This window comes from Macaca thibetana, chromosome 1 (genome assembly GCF_024542745.1).
Source record: "Macaca thibetana thibetana isolate TM-01 chromosome 1, ASM2454274v1, whole genome shotgun sequence".
Classification (NCBI taxonomy): Eukaryota; Metazoa; Chordata; class Mammalia; order Primates; family Cercopithecidae; genus Macaca; species Macaca thibetana.
The window spans coordinates 177,650,061-177,670,606 of NC_065578.1; the positions used below are offsets into that span (position 1 = coordinate 177,650,061).

Here is a 20,546-nt window from a genome sequence, read left to right on the forward strand (position 1 = left end):
AACATGCTAGCAGCCCTAGCTCTCAGCGCCTCCTCGGCTTTGGAGTCCACTCTGGCCTTCAGCCCGCCATGGCACTGTTGGAGCCCCTCTCTGGGCTGCCCTAGGCCAGAGCCAGGGCCCTCTGCTTGCAGGGAGGTATGGCGGGAAAGGCGCTGGTGGAAACGAGGCTGCGCATGGTGATCGCAGGCCAGCGTGAGTTCTGGCGGGCGGGGGTGCGTGCTCATCGGCCGCACTGGGAGCAGCTGTCCGGTGCCGCCGGCACAGGGCAGTGAGGGGCTTAGTACCCAGGCCAGCAGTTGCAGAGGGTGTGCCAGCTCCCCCAGCAGTGCTGGCCGGCAGGCGCTGTGCTCGAATTCTCGCAGGGCCTCAGCTGACTCCTCGCAGGGCAGGACTCTGAACCTGCAGCCGGCCATGCCCGAAATCCCCTCCCACCACCAGGGGCTCCTGCAAGGCCTGAGCCTCCCTGACGAGCGCAGCTGCCCCGTGCCGCAGCAGCGCCGGGTCCCATTGACCACCCAAGGGCTCAGGAATGCCAGCGCAGGGCTGGGACTGGCGGGCAGCTCTGCCTGCAACCCCAGCTTGGGATCCACTAGGTGAAGCCAGCTGGGCTCCTGGGTCTAGTGGGGACTTGGAGAACCTTTATGTCTAGCTAAGGGATTGTAAACGCACCAATCGGTACTCTGTGTCTAGCTCAAGGTTTGTAAAAGCACCAATCAGTGCTCTGTGTCTAGCTAATCTAGTGGGGACTTGGAGAACTTTTATGTCTAGCTAGAGGATTGTAAATGCACCAATCAGCACCCTGTCAAAACGGACCAATCAGCTGTCTGTAAAATGGACCGATCATCTCTCTGTAAAACGGACCAATCAGCAGGATGTGGGTGGGGCCAGATAAGTGAATAAAACCAGGCTGCAGGAGCCAGCCAGGGGCAACCTGCCTGGGTCTTCTTCCAAGCTGTGGAAGCTTTAATCTTTTGCTCTTTACAATAAATATTGCTGCTGCTCACCTTTTGGGTCCACGCTGCCTTTAAGAGCTGTAACACTGTAAAGGTCTGTGGCTTTACTCCTGAAGCCAGTGAGACCACAAACCCACTGGGAAGAATGAACAACTCCAGACATGTTGGCTTTAAGAGCTGTAACACTCACCATGAAGGTCTGCAGCTTCACTCCTGTCAGCGAGACCACGAACCCACCAGAAGGAAGAAGCTCCAGACACATCTGAACACCTGAAGGAAAAACTCTGGACACACCATCTTTAAGAGCTGTAACATTCACTGCGAGGGTCTGCGGCTTCATTCTTGAAGTCAGCGAGACCAAGAACCCACCAATTCCGGACATACTCAGACATCCATCCTCTCTAAGGCTCACATTTAGCAATCTCCATTTCAAGATGAATTGCTTTCTCATCCAGGCTCCCATGGCAGCTAAAGGAAATAAAAATATTTCAGCCCCAAATATATTTCTTTGACATATTTTGTGATAGCTGTCAGAGGGTCAGTAAATAGAAATGGCCCTGCAAAGCTGTCTTTTGTGGGGGAAATTTGCATCATTAGACAATCTGCATTAACGCAGCCAGGCCTTCCCTAGTCCAGATCTAGGAAAGATTAACTGAGAGTGTGACATCTCTTAAAGATCCAAAAGAAACATTGTCCATTTATTTTCTCTGAGGGCTGCTACCTGTGACGTTTCATCTCCATACCAAGACCACTTTTTCTAGCCAAGTCTCTCCTTCTCTCCCTCCCATAACCTGTCTCACCACTAAAATCTGATTTACCACCATAACCTAGTTTTGGCCATGCTCCGAGCTCCTGTTCTTTCTGTAACCTCAAGGTGATATACAAGCTCCTACACCCCACTGGGGAGCTGAATCTTCATTCTGAAGACTCCTGTGTCATGGGAAACTATGATCAAATAAACTATGGTCAAACAAGTTTGACCATAGTTTCTTTTAGTATCCTTTTTCTCCTATTAATCTGCCTTTTGTGAACTGAATTTTTCAGGGAAACTTCTGAGAGTAAAGGGGAAGCTTTCCCTTCACCCCTACACAATTTGTCACATTCCTCTTTCCTACACTTATATTTCATCATCAATGTTTGTGCATCTGGATTATCCACTGGACTGAAGACTCCTTGAGAGCAAAAATCCCAACCATTTAACTTTAGTGCTCCAGCAGCTGGAATGCAAGTGTTTGATCTGTGAACTATACTGGGTTTACCAGCCGCAGGTGGCATGCTAAAATTAATGAATATACCTCCTCGGATATCTAAGGAAAACAGATCTTTGCAAATCTCCGTGTATCTACTCAGAGAGTTCCACAAAACTGCCAAACGCCAAGCCAAAGGTAGAAGCATGATCAAGAAAGAGAGATGATGCCACACAAGGATGGGGAACTGAAGTATGAAAGAATTGATTCGCTTATAAATTACATAAACCAAAAATAAAATTCTAAGGTCCCTCAACCATTTGGGTGAACTTCCTCCTCAGTTAGGTCTTTTAAAACTTAACCTGAGAGACTGTTTCAGGCCATGACAGGAAGTGGGGGGTTAAACATGCTTCATTATACCTCTCCGGCATTAACATCAACACAGATTTTAAGTCTGATAAGAAACATTTTACAATCTATTTTCTCTGATGCTTGCTAGCTAAAAGCTTCATCCGCATAGTAAAACTTTGGTCTCTACAGCCTCTTATCGCAACCCAGACATTCTTTTCTATTGATCCCAGGTCTTTAGACAAACTCAACCAATTGTCAACCAGAAAATGTTTAAATTTACCTATAGCCTGGAAGCCCGACTTTAAATGGTCCAGCCTTTGTGTACAAAACTAATGTACTTCTTACATGTATTTGATTGATGTCTCATGCCTCCCTAAAATGTATAAAACCAAGCTGCACCCCAGCCACATTGCACACATGTTCTCAGGACCTCCTGGGTCATGGTCACTCACATTTGGCTCAGAATAAATCTCTTCAAATATTTTACAGAGTTTAACTCTTTTAATTGACAATTACATTACAAAACAACAAAATCTTTCCATTCAAGTTTTCAGCAAGTAATCATAAAAATTTAAATAAATCAGGGTGTATAGTATATTTAATATTTTGTCTTTTGATCATTGTACAGCTTTGAGTGAACTAAAGGAATTAAAAAATTTATCTTGTTTGTAAGTCTCAAAACAATTGTTGGTATCTCTGTTAAATAAATTTTTGGACAATAATTTTAAATATTACAGTCTTCTGGGTAGTGTAGTTCACAGAATAATTTAGAAAACACGTTATCTAGATTTACAGTATGGACCTCTCAGGTAAGACAATAAAGGAGGAAAATCTTTTTAGGTGCCCCTATTTTTGGGAGCTTAGAATTCTCACTTATACTTTCTTCCAACCATGATGAATGGGTAACTCTTTTGCTTTCTTTGATTTTTGTTTAAACCTCTTAATTTTTTGTAAACTTTAAATCTATTATTCACCATCTCAAAATTTAAAGTATATATGCTCCTATCTTTAAAACTGCAAGTCTTTTTCTCCATCATTATTATTATTATTATTTGAATTACTGTTAACCTAGGCTCTCACCAATCCATTTGGCATTTACCCACACATTTTCCTGAAGATTTAATTTTAAAAGTTCTGTAAAATTACTGCATCTCCAAAATAACAGCACATCCATAGCTGTCTATTGAGTCAGTTGTATTTCTAAAAGAAATATGTTATTTCATGGCAGCTTCCTTGGTAAATTTCTGGTAGTCACTAGAAAATGAAAGGAAGTGGAAAAGGTCGGGGAGGGTAGAAAATAGTTGCGGAGAAGAATCACGGGTTATCACATACTTGAAAGGAATAATCCTGACAATTCAAAACTTCACAACTCTTTTTGTCCCTATGCTCCCTAGTGAAAACAGTCTGTGTTAGTCAGAAGCAAACTCACAAAGCTCATGAATAACTTGCATTCTTATGCTGGAGAACAGCCAATTACCCTGGGACCAAATTCCTGTTTACTTTGTAGTGAATGTGGGAGACAAGCTGCCTGCCAGTAGCTGTTAAGGCAGTAAAAACACATCCAGAGGCTATCACAAGGAGGAAATCACAGAGCAAGTTAATTTGTGAACTTCAAGGACAGAGATTAAATATTGTGCAATGAAGTCAATATGGTGGCCTTGTCTGAAAGTAGAAGAATCTGGTCTGAAAAGCACCCTTAAGAGTTAGCACGGTATTTGCATAATGAGTGACACATCGTTGTTTCCAGATTTGCTATTTTAATGATTGATATCCTTTAAAATTTTCTTCCAAAAAGGTTATTGATTCCCTGCTTGGGAAATGCAAGTTTGTTTTACTCTTGATTCTCTCATTCTGATATATCTGGTACAGAGAGTATTAAAGCCAAAAGGACAGTATTTGGGGTAAAATTTGGAAAATCCCAGACCCAGTTTGGAAACCAGGACAGCTCATTGTACCCTGTTGTTTTATAGAGCTGCCATGTTCAGTGTTTCGGGGACTTGAGGCTGCTCTGAGATCTCTTATTTGCATTCAGAACTTGAGTAGTTTTTGACCAAGGGGAAAAAATGAGAACTGCCAAATCTATTAGCTTGCCCATAACCCCAAATAGTGTACTATAGTGTCATACTCTACAGAGAAAACAGCTTACTCTTTAAATCCTAGGAATTACACACTAACTACTGGGTCACCATAACCTCACTATGATACCCTTAGGTCACATGTTGTGAATTTTACAGTTGTTTGGACATAGAGTTTATCAAAAATTAAAATAAAATAAACCTTTGGATAGAGTATAACATTGGGGCTCAGAAAGCAATAACCCAAACACTGGCGCTATGGCAGGCTAAGAGGCCTTAGACACAGCCCCCAAATCAAGGTCCCTCTATCTTTGCCTTGTCCCACAGCCCTTGCCTCAAGCACAGGGAGGGACTCTCTCTGGAATTTCCTTATCTAACCAAGAAAGCTTCTTTCTAAGAGAAATACAATTGTCTTCCTCCCTTCTCTGAAATCTCATTATCTGTCTCAGAAAAGAAGACTAAGGAATGCAACCACAGGGAGATGGACTTTTTCACAATATAATGCCAGCCTCTAGGGCTCATTCAAATTCCAAAGAGAATCATTTACAAATTCATTGTTCTCCCTAATAATCATTTGTGGTCCCTCAAAGGAATTGCCTACAGTCCCCATCTCTCCTCTCCCCTATGGAAGAGAGTATATAAACTTCTGTACCACGTTGGGTTATTAGGCAATCTTTCTCCTTAAGTTCCCCAGTGCTAACCATGTTAAAATAACGTGCCTTTTCTCCTACTTATCTGTCTTTTGTCAACTGATTTTTAGTGATCCTTTGGAGGGTGAAGGGGAAGTTTTCCTTTGGTTCCTACAATAAGATGGACCAATATTATACTGATTTTCAATGCCATAGCTAATCATATTATATTGAGGTTTGTAAAACTAATGAAACCTACCAAGATTAGGATTATGGGAGGAGCCTGAATTCTGCTAAAATGTAGGTGCTGTTTCTACAATCCCTTCCTGCTCAGGAGTCATGTGGCCAGAAGTCACAAGATTTGTTGCTTCCCCAGCTGCACCTATAGGTAACATCACTATTGTAGAACCTAAGATTGCTCTTTTGAGATGTTTTTCAGACTTACCCAACCTGGACTAGTCACTCATGACTCATCTGTCCTGTGGGCCCCCACCCACCCCACCACCACCCATCCAGAGACAGACTCAATGCACACAGACTATTTTCCACACCTCTATAATTGCATCCCCAGCCAATCAGCAGTACCCATTCCCTAGTTCTCTTCCCACCAAACTATGCTTGCAAAACCCTAACCTCTGACCCTTCAGGAAGACTAATTTGAGTGATAACTCCAGTTCTTCTGCATAGCTGGCCTTGTGCTAATAATTAATTCTGTACCACAGTACCATAGTCTCAGTGAACTGGTTTTGTTTGTGCAGTGGGCAAGAAGAACCAGTCAGGCAACTACAGTTGTAATGCCATGGAAAATTGAAATGCATCTTGCACATGTCCCATGTTGGAAGAACTTAGAGGTGTTTTTCAATGTTTATTAGAGAACATGAGAAATAGCCTGCCAGGCCCAGAATCCAGAGCTTTATCCACTAGCACTTTAAATCTAGTCAAATGGAACATACTTACTGGTGCTGAGAGACCTAGGTGCCTAGGGAAAATGAGCACAGCAATATACTAATAGAAGACAAATATTCAATCAACTATAAAGCTTTAGGCTTTAGAAAGACACAATCTTTTTATGGTTTAGTCGTCATCATTTCGCATTCAGATTTATCAATTAAAATGTGTCATTTTTATGCTGTAGTTCAAATGTTATTTCCCTTCTTGAAGGACACTAAAGACTCTAATCAAAAGATTATTAAAGTCTATGCATAGTTCAGATAATAAATAAACCACCCACCAATTTTTCTCAAAAGTATTCTTTTTCTTTTTGCATACTTTTCTGCCCTAAAAGAGACATTGTTTTTAAATTTCACCATGTCACAACCAGAAAAAACATCAATTAAGTTTCCTAGTATGGAAGCCCAACCTAATGAAGTGTATTTGTTTATTTATTTATTTCTCCATTTCTTTCTTTCTCTTGTTCCTTTTAAAAAATAAAAGCAAAATCCTAAACTGCCCCCTGACACCCAACTGACTAAAAGGACCCCCTCTCAACCAAGGGGAAAACAGAGAAACCTTAAACACTGAGTTCCTGACGGTGATGGGATGAGAGGTCAGAGATGCCTTAGCATGCCCCTTCCTTATTGATCTTTAACCAGAATTCTTTCCTAAGGAGTAAGCAGAAACCAGCTCTAGAAAACAAGAAACAGACAACTCATTTCTTTACCATCTTCTGCCAGTTATCTGAGGCTGCTACCAGACTCCACCTACCTCTTTGCAGTTTCAACATGACAATTCACCAGTTTCACAATGCACCTCTTACTAAAAACTGACCACCATGTCTAGTTTTGAGCCACTCACAGAGGATGTGCAGTGTGGGTTTTTGTGTCTTCTGCTTCACCTTTTGACATCAGAGGGCTGAAAACGCCACCCTCAGATCATGCTAACACCATCATTTTTTCAACATGTGACTCATGAAAAGGCATGAAGCTCAATTGCACATTTGCATATTCTCCCTTCATACTCATGACGTCCCTTTAGCTTATTGAATATGTATATTTGGCTACCCTATTCAGTATGAATTCCTGTCTTACATTTTACCTTCTTGAAGTGCCTGTTATCAGTTTCTGTCAGAGACTACACTTCCAAGCCTGTCAAAATGGCTACCTGTAGGCTACAATCCTTTATAAGAAATAAAGTTCGGCTGGGCGTGGTGGCTCAAGCCTGTAATCCCATCACTTTGGGAGGCCGAGACGGGTGGATCATGAGGTCAGGAGATCGAGACCATCCTGGCTAATACAGTGAAACCCCATCTCTACTAAAAAATACAAAAAACTAGCCGGGCGCAGTGGCGGGCGCCTGTAGTCCCAGCTACTCGGGAGGCTGAGGCAGGAGAATGGCGTGAACCCGGGAGGCGGAGCTTGCAGTGCACTCCATCCTGGGCAACAGAGCGAGACTCTGTCTAAAAAAAAAGAAATAAAGTTCTCCTTTCCTTTTATGAACCTCCTCATTCTTCAATTGACAATCTCAATTTTCCTGGTGACAGTGATTCCAAAGTATCATAGAAAGGCTTGGTTGTTCTTGCCATAACTTTCAGAAGTTAAAGTGTCCTAGTTTTTATTTGGAGCCAACTATGAATATCGGACATGAATTTATCTTAACCCTTTTGTTTTTGTTAAGCTGTTTGTTTATATTTTTAGCTTGTGACATGTCTTGAGATAATGAGTTCCATGTCCCATATGAGAGAAAATAATTTATCTCTTACAGATAGAGTAAATAGGCCAGGAAAGGAAAGGTCCAGGACATAGTTTTATGTCTTGGGAATCCAGACCTCGACCTGGCCTTGAAGTCAAAGGACTCTGGGCAACTGAAGAATATTCTGCAATTTTTGGTTCATTTGCCTTCCCCCTCCAGGGCAGAACCTGTGTCTTGGTACTTTCAGCACAAAACAGTATCTAGCATATACTAGACGTACAATAACTGTGCTGTGAAAAACAATGAATGAATAGATGGATAAATGGAGGGAGGGAGGAAGGGAAGGAGGTCTGTTATGAGGAACTGGAGGAAACATGAATGAGACAATTTTCCCACTTCATAATTTTGGCAATATAATATGTTTCTGTACTAAATTCTCAACTCCTGAATTTCCCACAAACTCATAATTTATATATTTTATATGTGTGTGTATATACATAAATATATATATTTCATTCCAGAAGTCTGCTCTTCATGTTTTACCTTTAAAATATGCTTATTGTTTTGTGTATATTCCTTTGCTTTAATAATTAAAGTAGAAATATTGTAGCTGAGAATATAAGAAAATATATGGTTAAAGTGAATTTACAGAAATAACAACTGATTGCAAGAAATATATCATTTTAGCCTGTAATCCCAGCTGTTTGGGAGGCCAAGGTGGAAGGATTACTTGAAGCCAGAAGCTCAAGACCAGCCTGGGCAACCAAGCATTTCTACAAAAAGTTAAAAAATTAGTCAGGCATGGTGGTGTGGACCTGTAGTCCTAGCCACTCATGAGGCTGAAGTGGGAGAATCACTTGAACCTAGAAATTTTAAACTGCAGTGAGCTATGATTATACAACTGCACTCCAGTCTGGGCAATATGAGACCTCATCTTTATTAATAATAATTATGAATAAAATAAATAAAAATTTAAAAAGAAATACATTATTTTAGTTACTGGGCATAGCTATAAACAGGAATAAGCAAGAAAACAACTTAGAAAAAAATAAAAAAAAAAATGAGTGGGTTGGAACAGCAACAGGGCAGCACTGACTAGGGAATAATTTCCATCACGAGCTACAATACTGCCTAGTTTGGGAAAATCAGTTAAGTTATGATTTCTAAGTTCCTCATCAACAAAATAATTAAAATAGTATCTATTTTGCAAAACACACAAAATTGGAGTAAGGATCCAAATTAGATGATGTTCAAGAATTAATCTATTATCTTCCCTTTTGCATGTTTCTCAAGAGCAAGAATTCTGTTTCATTTACCTTTGTACCCAGTTTCTAATACATGCTATATTAGTCTGTTCTCATGCTGCCAATAAAGACATACCTGAGACTAGGTAATTTGTAAAGAATAAGAGGTTTAGTGGATTCAAAATTCCACTTGGCTAGGGAGGCCTCACAATCATGGCAGAAGGCAAAGGAGGAGCAAAGGCATATCTTACATGGCTGCAGGCAAGGGAGTATGTGCACGGGAACCGCCCTTTATAAAACCATCAGATTTCACTATCAGGAGAACAGCACAGGAGAAACCCGCCCCCATGATTCAATTACCTCCCACCAGGTCTCTCCCATGACATGTAGGGATTATGGGAGCTATAATTCAGGATGAGATTTGGGTGAGGACATAACCAAACCATATCACATGTCCAATATGTAAATGCATGAAAGTTTTTTTAGGTGTTTTAATCATTAGGCCATAGATCGTCAAGCTGAGATCAGAGAAGAAATGCCAAAAACAAAAGGCAAATTTTTCAAAGTCAACATTGGTCTCTGTGTGTGTGTGCATGAGTGTCATGAGTATAGTAATAAACAAGAAAGGAAAAGAGAGGAAATTAGGGCAGTTTGAGTAGGGTGGTCAAAGCATTATCAAAAAGAGATATAGCTGACCTGAGCAACATGGAAAAACTCAAACTCTACAAAAAATAGACATATTAGTTGGATGTGGTGGAATGCACTTGTACTCCCAGCTACTCAGGAGGCTGAAGTGAAATGATTACCTGAGCCCAGGAGTTCGAGGCTGCAGTGAGCCATGATTGTGCCTCTGCACTCCAGCCTGGGTGACAGAGTGAGACCCTGTCTAAAAAAAAATAGAAGACACATAGCTGCCTGATTTATTATGACAGCAGCATTAAAGACATTGTGAGGGGAAGACAGATTCCATTTGTAAAGGAGGAAGATCCAGCTGTCTGAAGGTAGTGAGTTATTTCAATTGATCATTCACAGTGAGTTACAGATCCAACTACCTTGTTCTACTGTTTCCCTGCTTCTCAGTACTGCACTTGACTAATTTTTTAAAAAAGGAAAAGGAGGAAAAACAAAGAAACAAGGGAAAGGAATCCCCTCCCCCACCTCTCACCTTTCTTATCCATTTATCCAATGTATTCTCTTTTGTCTCATCATGTCCCATCTCCTGAGTGATGCTCTTCCCAATGGCTTTATTCCATACTGATTTCTACCTTCTCTCAACTCCTAAATATTTTTTTAATGATTTCCACCTCTCTGTGTGGCATGTACCCCCTGCTATTTTCTCATTGCTTCATCTCTCTGACATTTTGTCAGTCTGCTAATTGTCCATCAAAATCCATTCTTCCCTTCTTTTATGGTTTCTATAACCCCTTGGAGTTAGGCAGCTAAATGATTATGTTCTTTCCAATGGAAAGAAAGTGAAAGTAATGTATGCCACTGCCAGGCTGGGCCCATAAAACCTCCCAGCAGTATCTTTCCATCTTATTCCCCCTTCCTGAAAGCTGAATGATGTCAGTGAAGACCAGAGCAACATGTTGAAGATGGTGGCTTTCCAGCAGTTTGGGTTCCTGAATGATTACAGTGAGCGAAGGCTTCCACCACCCCAGAATAATCAATAATAACCTTAACAATTACCCAAGGGAGAAATAAACTTCTACTGTTTTTGAGATATAACACTTTGGTTCTATTTGTTACAGTCTACCCTAACTAATAAAGATAGGTATATCTCTTCTCTCTGTCCTCCAAAAGACCACCAGGGTGGCTAAATAGTAGAAAGGAGAGCGTTATTAACAATGTCAATTTGCAGACCAGGAACAGTCAGTCTCCAGAATGAACCAAAAATGCTGTCTTCGAAACAGGAATAGGTAAGTCGGGTTTTATGCCTCACAGCATCTGTATTACTCAATAGAGTCATACATATTGAGCAGCTTTAGGGAACAAGATAAACATATTTATTAAGGGAGTCAAGCACATGTGCAATGGGGACACATATATGTAAGATACATCCAATGTTCACTTTGGGGTAGGGTTTTAGGATTGAAATAAGGTGGAATTTGGCTTTTTGCATCAAAAGGTGAACTACAGGACACAAAGACAGTTTGTGCACAGCCATTATAAACGGACTGAAACTGGTTTAAGCTCTGCAGTTGCTTATTAGAAAAGAATGTTTGCAAGGCCAGTCCCCTGTCCAATCAGAGTTGTAGTGGTTTGGGATGTAAGTCAGAGTTAGGAAAGCTCTGACAATTTGGCTGATATTTCCTATTGTTGGATAATTTAGCAAGAGTGTGGTTTGTTTTTGTAGCCATAAGAATTTAGGAAGTTGCCATGCCAGCCAAGCCCTGAACTGTCAACCTGTAGACAACTTTTGTTTCTTTAACCTTAGGCTTCATTTCAGTTGATAAAGGGGTGTTTATTTGGGTCTGTCAGATCATATCTCCAATTAGATAACATTTCTTAATCATACCACCCACTCCAGCACTATGTACATAATAGGTAAATGATAAACACCAAGATTATTGATATTTTAAAAATTAAAAATAAATATTGCCTGTGAACCCAGAAAATCTGAGACAGGTCTCAGTTTATTTAAAAAGTTTATTTTGCCAAGGTTCAGAAAGTGTGCCTGTGACACAGCCTCATCAGGTCCTGATAACATGTGCTCAAGGTGGTCAGAGCACAGTTTGGTTTTATACATTCTAGGGAGACATAAGACATCAATCAACATATGCAACATGAACATTGGTTTGGTCTGGAAAAGCAGGACAACTGGAAGCAAAGGCGGGAAGACTAGAAATGGGGAGGGGGCTTCTAGGTAATAAGTAGATAAGAGACAAATGGTTACAGTCTTTTGAGTTTCTGATTAGACTCTCCAGGGAGACAATCAGATATACATTTATCTCAGTGAGAAGAGGGATGACTTTGAATAGAATGGGAGGCAGGTTGGCCTTGAGCAGATCCCAGCTTGACTTTTCCCTTTAGCTTAGTGATTTGGAGTCCCCAACATTTATCTTTCTTTCACATGCCAAATTAAAACTCAGTGAAACAGAGAAAAAATAGTATCACAGCTACACATCTAGGATGGAGAATAGCATTTGTGATGAAGTAGAAAATATGGGAGACCCGCATACTGCTCTGGAAAGATAGAATTTAGGAGATACTAAAAATATTATTGTTACTATCTTTTAAGTAGTATTCCTGTGCTTCCTAGAACTGCTAATAGAGATTCAAAAAAATTCAGGTTTTTGGTAAAGCATATGGGTCCTTTAAGAGAAAAATTATACTTTTTCTCTTAAGATATTCGTTATCAGAATCTTTGAAAATGAAATATTAGACATGTCAAAAACCATAAACAGTCATAAATCCTATGGAAACTACTGAGCTGGAATTTTTTTCAAGTACCATTGCATAGGCCAAAGGCCTTTGTGCCTGTTGACTTGTATTATTATCTGGATGATCTTACATTAATGTTTACATCATAATTTAAATAGGGCTTTTACCTGTAAGTGCTATTTAATTAAAAATGTCTCTGGGCACAGTGGTGCACACTTCTAGTTCCAGTTACTTAGGAGGCTGAGGCAAGAGCATCACTGGAGACCAGGAATTTAAGCTGTGGAGAACTAGGATTGTGTCTGTGAATAGCCACTGCACTCCAGTCTGGGCAGCATAGCAAGACCCCGTATCTTAAAAAATATAAATTATTGAAGATCTATACATTCTCGAATCCTTGGCAGATATGATGAGATTTCTACGACTAAATTGCCAGCAGTAGCACTGTAAAAAGCCCCTGAAAAGCAATTGGTAAGAACTCTTCCTAAAGTTGAAACAGATTTAGTATTTACATTGATCTCTAATCTGTTTAGTCAAAATATCACCCAGCCTAAGAGTTCTATGTTTAGAGGTCTGTAATCTCTCTGAAAACAAGCAAAATTGAGCATCCTGGGCAGGGACTGTAGGGCTCTTGACAATTCATTGGCTCAAACATAGATCCTCAACTTCTCACTGACATGCTGGTAAAACAAGTTGGCTTGAGTGCTAAGAAAGGGAAAACAACAACAACAACAACAACAACAAGCTGAAGTACAAAGAGGTTTGTTTCCTGTCCTTAGTGGACTCAGAAGGAGGTCCTCTAGGTACAGAGGCAGAAGTGAGATATTAGGGTCTACCGTATTCAGAATATTTCTACTAAGAGATTGGAAATGGGAACAGTGGCATTTGTTAGCCGATTACAGAAGAATCCACTTATCCAAAGCATGTTTAAAAGGCTAGTGTGGTTCCAATACCTAAATCCAGCAAATTTGATTAATTTGTGAGATTTTTGAAGGTTAATTTATCCAATGTTGTCAACAGCATGGAGAAAATATTGTTTGTATTGCAGAACTACCTTCCTCATCCCAGCAATCTAATGTTGGAGATTTCTCTGATGATGCATTTCAAGATTACCCACTGCAATTTATACTTTTGTATCCTCAGGTTCCCCATCCACATGAATTCAACCAACCATGGATCCAAAATATTGTTTAAAAACTAAAACAATAAAAAGTAAGAACACATCAGTTTAAAATGACACAAATAGTCTGGTCTGAATGCAGTGGTGTTTACAACTAACTGATCACAACCAATACAGAGTTCTTTTTCTCCACTCCCACTGCTTCACTTGACTAGCCTTAAAAAAATAAAATAAAGTAAAAATAATACAGTACAACATAACAGCTATTTATATAGCATTTACACTGCATTAGGTATTATAAGTAATCAAGAGGTGATTTAAAGTACACAGGAAGATGTGGTTAGGTTACATGCAAATATAGCCAAGTCCTGCATGACAACATTTGGGTCAAGGACAGACCGCATATCGTATGGTGGTCCCATAAGATTATAGTACCATATTTTTACTGTACCTTTTCTATGTTTAGATATGCTTAAGTAGATAAATACTACCTACATTTGTGTAAGTATACTCTATGATGCTCATTCACACAACAACAAAATTGCCTAAGGACACATGTCTCAGAACAAATTCCCATAGTTCAGCGGCAGATGTACTATGCCATTTTATGTAAGGGATTTGAGCATCCTTGGATTGTGGTGTCTTCACAGGTCCTAGGACTAATACACTGTGGATACCAGGGGATGACTCTATATGGAATTTATATTGGAGCCCTTGTACTTCTCAACTAAATCAAATTTATTATTTTAGTAGCTCAATAAAATATCCTTACAACTGAGACTATAACACATCATGGCACAAAACTTAAATTGTTTTCACTATAAATAGTGGGCAAAGTACACATAGAAAATTTGTGTTGGTAGACACTAAAGAGCATATCCTTTCAATGTTCTGTCCTGCTAGGTTTTTTTTTATTCCAGAAAGTTATTTGATAACCACATAACATCTCAAGAACTATTTGAGTTTGAATTTCAGCTCTAACTTATATAAACTCTGGGCTCTTAGGCAATTTATTCAACCTTTCCTTACCTCAGTTTCCCATTTATAAGATGATTAATAGATATGCAGTACTGGTTTACATATAGTAATAGCTCAGTGAACTACAGAGATGACACCCCAAATAGAAATTCTATTCCATACTTCTGTCCTGTTGAGTCAATTGCTCTAGCACAACCATAGCAACATTTAAATATTTTGTGAGAATCTTGAACACAACATGCCCCAAATCACACTCATCATATTCTGACTGAAAACTGGTTCTTCCATTGTCTCCATTTTGTTTTCTGAATTTGCTATAATTCTCCAATTTAAGCTAATTGGAAGCTCAAGTTGCATCCCCCATTTTGGTATAGTTACCACATAGTTTTCTTACTCCATTTTAAGTGTAAAAGGATTTCAAATCTGAAATCTGGCACAGAATTCTGTCTGCAGAGAAAACTGCACAGAAAATTTATAATGGGATATTTGAAGAAAAAAATGGCTTATCCTGAACAGCACCAGAAGTTTCATTTTTCTCTGTACTGTTGTAACTCAGCAGATAATGTTTACATTTGTATATATGTCTTTCAACACAAATAAGTATAGTTGCTAAATAATATTATGCCACTAAACTTCTTGTTTAATGCTTCTTCCTTATGATTCATTATAATTGCTTAATGCTTCTTCATTATGATGTGTTAGAAGTTTTTCAAAAGTTTATACTTTGTCTCTTAGTCGCAATTAAAAAAGAAATAAACACGAACTCCCCAAATGAGCCACAAAAATAAATCAGCATGTCTAAATTTCAGAATGAGAAACAAAGATGCAATTCTCTCCTCAGACCAAACACAGCAGAGATTTTCAAACTGCAGAGGTGCCATAGAAAAGGCTGAATTCTCAGGCATAGTGAGCTTAGATTTTATAGCTGAAATAGAAGGTCAGAGCATTAACAAAACATTAGAACCTCACATTTAAAGACTAGTATGAGAAGTTTTTGTTATTGTGCTAAGACCCTTACACACATGATTTCTTCTAGCCAATACAGGCACAGATTCAACAAAGATGGTGCCTTTTGTGAAAGGTATATATATTGTGAAAACAGAACATTCACCTTGTCTTCTGACATTGTAAAGACCACCCACATCTGCACAGATGCTGCTGCTGTAGTACTTTCAGGCAAGGCCAAGTCTTCTTGAAAAGCTGGTCATGGCCCAGTGATCAATGAAGAACTCAGGGACATCCCAAAATTCAGGACTATAAGGTAGGAGAAAGACATTAACCCCTGGCCTGAGAATGAGATTAGAACCTTAACATGCCTCCCATTAGACTTAATTCAGAGCAAGACTGAACCCCAGTGAACCAGACACTGAATGGAAATCACCATACTTTCCCTTCCCCACTGACCTTTACCACTCCCTGCCAGATATTCAAATGAATTCAATCGTAAAGAGATTCTCCCCTTTAACTCTTTTTCTTTTTGTGTTAATTAACATTTAGATGTTTTTTTTTCTCACAATACATAAATTTACTTGTTTCTTGAGGCCCATCTAGAAAAATCAAAATTCAGCCAAGGCATCAACGTATCATAGGAACTGTTTCCCAATTTCCATGGCAGAGGATAGCACATGGAAAATTCTTAGGAGCTGTAAGCAATTCAGATAAAAGGCTAAAAAGAGGGAGGCTGGATTCATATATTCCTCTTTGAACCTCAAAGGCACACAGTTGAGTTAATCCTACTTCCTTGTCATCGCATGCTATCTCCACAGGCTAACAGAAGCTCTCATCCTTGTTTAATGTATTTTTTCTCTTCACCCCCATCCCCATTCCCATTTTCCTTCCACCTGTAGAGGCACTCATTCCATTTTGTTTAATGTATATCAGGTATATATGTATCAGGTATATATGTATCAGGTATATATGTATCAAAAAAATTGGAATATTTGCTTGCATCTTTATACACTTTAATCCAGGTAAATGATACTACGTCATTGCTCAAATTCCATTTCTTATTTTTTTCACTCAGCACTGAATTTCTAGATGTATCCATGTTGCTGCATGTATATTTAAGTCATTACTTCTGACTGCAGTGGAATATTCTAATGCATTCTTCCAGTGTGTCCTTTATCCATTTTCTAGTAATAAACACTTAGTTGCCGGCTACCACAAAGATGGATTGAGTATTCTAATATATATGATGGGTTTCTCTGGAGTAAATAAACAGGAGTACACATTTTGGCTCAAAGAGTATATACAGATCAAATTTCCCTCTATGCTGCCAGATTGCTTTTCCAAATAGCTGTGCCAGTCTGGACTCGCTTGGGAAATGTTAAGTGTATTCCTTTTGTTGTTTACTTTTGCTTTTGTTTTTGAGACAAGGTCATACTGTCATTCAGGCTGGATTACAGTGGTGCAGATGTAGTTCACCCAGCCTTACCATCCCAGACTCCAGCGATCCCCCACCTCAGCCTCCTGCCTCAGTCTCCCTAGTAGCTGGGACCATAGGCATGCACCACCACACCTGGCTAATTTTTTTTATGTTTTGTAGAGACAGAGTCTTTTTGTGTTGCCCAGCCTGGTCTTTAACTCCTGGGCTGAGCAATCCTCCTGCCTTGGTCTCCCAAAGTGCTGGGATTACAGGCATGAGCCACTCTGCCCAGACAAGAGTGTACTCTTAACCAGCATTTGTATCATCCAACCTTCTACTTATTGTCAATCTGATCTGTGTAAATTAGGAACTTTAAAATTATCATTTACCTAATTGTAACCATAATAGGTTCATTTGCCTGATATGCAGTGAGTCAATAAACTGAGACACTTGGGATACAGCAGAGAAAGAGTTTAATAATTGTAGGGCAGCTGAATGAGGAGACAAGAGGAAACTTCAACTATGTCTCCCCAAGAGTTCTGGGGTTGTTTTTAAGAGGTATTAACGGGGGTTGAAGTGTGGGAATCACTGATTAGACGAGAAGCTCAGAGTGATACCTTGGGACAGGGAGATGAAGAAACCACATTTTTGGTTCTGAGTGTGTTTCTGGATGGATGGGCAGTCTTCACACTGGTTGACCTCAGACCTGCTGGAATTTGAAAACGCCATAAGCTCTTGAGCAAGAAGCTGCTATCATTCTAGCATCAGAAATTCTGTCTATAGGCACGATGCGGGAGCAGTTACCAGGTGGCCAGCATCCTAAATGACTCTCAGCAGCTGCAGAGAAGTGAGTCAAAGTGCACCAGTGCACTCTGAACAATGTCTAACTATAATTCTGCCTAAAGCCTGGCTTGTAATTCTTGTTAACCCCGTGAGTTAACATAACTACTATTGAACTTGACATCTATCTATCTATCTATCTATCTATCTATCTATCTATCTATCTATCTATCTATATTTTGGAGACAGGGTCTCACTCTGTCACCCAGGCTGGAGTGCAGTGGTGCAATCTTGGATCACTGCAATCTCCATCTCCTGGGCTCAAGTGATCCTCCCACCTCAGCCTCCAGAGTAGCTGAGAACACAGGTGTGCGCCACCATGCCCATCTAATTTTTTGTATTTTTGGTAGAGATGGGGTTTCACCGTGTTAGCCAGGATGGTCTCCATCTCCTGACCTCGTGATCCGCCCACCTTGGCCTCCCAAAGTGCTGGGATTACAAGCATGAGCCACCACGCCCAGCCTTTTCCCCCATTTTTCTACTTGTTTTCCATCTTGTTCTCATTGATTTACAGGTATTGTTCATGAAATCTAGATCAGGTTGTCCAATCTTTTGGCTTCCCTGGGCCACACTGGAAGAAGAATTGTTTTGGCCTACACATAAAATACACTAACACCAACAATCGCTGATGAGCTGGAAAAAAAAAAAATCACAAAATATCTCATGTTTTAGGAAAGTTTATGAATTTGTGTTGGCCTGAATTCAAAGCTGTCCTGGGCCACATGCAGCCCATGGACTACAGGTTGGACAAGCTTGCTCTAGATAGTAATCCCTTGACATTCTTAGACATTTGCTGGAGTGCAGAAAACGATTCTGTAAAACATGGTACTTGGGCATGCTGAGTGCTTTTGAAAATTGAAAGGCCTCAGAATCAAATAAGGCTCAAAATCAAATAAGCCTCAGAATCTATTTATTTATTTATTTATTTATTTATTTATTTATTTTTTGAGACGGAGTCTCGCTCTGTTGCCCAGGCTGGAGTGCAGTGGCTGGATCTCAGCTCACTGCAAGCTCCACCTCCCGGGTTTACACCATTCTCCTGCCTCGGCCTCCCAAGTAGCTGGGACTACAGGTGCCCGCCACCTTGTCTGGCTAGTTTTTTGTATTTTTTAGTAGAGACGAGGTTTCACCGGGTTAGCCAGGATGGTCTCGATCTCCTGACCTTGTGATCTGCCCATCTCGTCTCGGCCTCCCAAAGTGCTGGGATTACAGGCTTGAGCCACCGCGCCCGGTCTCAGAATCAATTTAAACTTGTCTTGGGTTCCCCGCCCCCAGCACAGGGAAAGACTCTCTGGAATTTCCTTATCTAACCAAGAGGGCTTCTTAACAACAACAACAAAAGCAAAACAGGAAATCTCTCTCTGTCTCTGTCTCTCTCTCTCTCTCTCTCTCACACACACACACACACAAATTGCCTTCTCTCCCCCACCCTCCACACCGCCCTTACCTCCTTACCTATTGTGGAAAAGACAGAAGAATGCAACCACACCTGGATGGACTTTTCCACAAGATAATGCCTGCTTCTCAGGCTCATTCAAATTCTAAAGGGAATTATTTACAAGTTAATTTCTGCCTTGGGTCCATTCATTCTCCCTAATAATTATTTACTGCCCCTCAGATGAATTGTCTATATTTCCCCATCTCCCCCCTTCCCCTATGAAAAAGGATATAGAAGCATCTGTACTCCATGGCATGGTGGGTAATTACTCTGTGATTCCCTCCCCCGCCCTCCATGCACATTAATACATTTGGATGCCTTTTCTCCTATTAATCTGGGACTTTTGTCAGTTGATTTTGAGGGAACCTTCAGAGAGCAAAGGGAAGGTTTGCCTTGGCCCCTAAAAGTTGCAACCGTCCACAGTCTGTCATCTACCTTTTAATTTTATGGTGTCCTCTGTTGAACAGAAATCTAATTGTGCTACAGTCAAAGCTATGTTTCTCTCCTTTTTTAGTGCATTTTGACCCTGTTGAAATAAGGTATTCCATTTCTAACTCACAAACATATCTTTCCATTTTTTTTTTTTTTTTAAGGCAGAGTCTCGCTCTGTCTCCCAGGCTGGAGTGCAGTGGCCAGATCTCAGCTCACTGCAAGCTCCGCCTCCCGGGTTTACGCCATTCTCCTGCCTCAGCCTCCCGAGTAGCTGGGACTACAGGTGCCCGCCACCTCGCCCAGCTAGTTTTTTGTATTTTTTTTTAGTAGAGACGGGGTTTCACTGTGTTAGCCAGGATGGTCTCGATCTCCTGACCTCGTGATCTGCCCGCCTCGGCCTCCCAAAGTGCTGGGATTACAGGCTTGAGCCACCGCGCCCGGCCCTCCATATTTTCTTTATAAGATTTTAGCTTCACCTCTCACTTTTAGGTCTTCAGTCCATTTAAACTTTGTTTTCATATATGGTATGAGCTAGGAATTCAAATTTATTTTTCTCCACCTAGTGATTCTGTTTTCCTCAGTACCATCTGCTAATAATCTATTCTTTCCTCATAATGAGATACCACCTCTATCATTCACTGACTTCACATTAATATGTGAGGTATTCTGAGTTCCTTTTCTCTTTCATTGGCAGTTTCTATTTCTACGACAAACTTCACTTTTTAGTTTTGATTGCTCATATTTTCTAAAGTATCCCTCTTTCTCTTCTTTTGCAAATTTGTCTTTTCATGTACCTTTATTTTTCTATATAATTTTAGAATCAATTTGTCAAAAGCTCCAAAATAATTTTATCAGAAAATTTATTAAAAAGACTTTGAATGCATTCCTTAATTTGAAAGGAGTTATCATCTTTAAAATTTTACAG

At 40.1% G+C, this 20,546-nt stretch overlaps 1 protein-coding gene across 10 annotated transcripts in view; it reads right to left on the minus strand.

Moving 5' to 3' along the window:
- LOC126939910 (uncharacterized) overlaps positions 1-20,546 on the minus strand; it is a 195,596-nt gene that overhangs the window by 31,003 nt on the left and 144,047 nt on the right. For 8 of the 10 annotated variants that reach the window (XR_007720491.1, XR_007720489.1, XR_007720490.1 and 5 more), the window contains 5 exons: positions 19,207-19,292; positions 17,529-17,620; positions 15,658-15,800; positions 13,503-13,645; positions 1,144-1,421 (listed from right to left, as the gene is read on the minus strand). Coding sequence is in view for 1 of the 10 variants with exons in the window: in XM_050765742.1 (XP_050621699.1) it covers positions 1,144-1,416 (273 nt within the window). In the remaining 9 variants the exon portion in view is untranslated. Of the gene's footprint in view, positions 1-1,143; positions 7,434-13,502; positions 13,646-15,657; positions 15,801-17,528; positions 17,621-19,206; positions 19,293-20,546 lie in introns of those variants that run through there. The other 2 variants (XR_007720502.1, XM_050765742.1) reach the window with 2 other exon arrangements.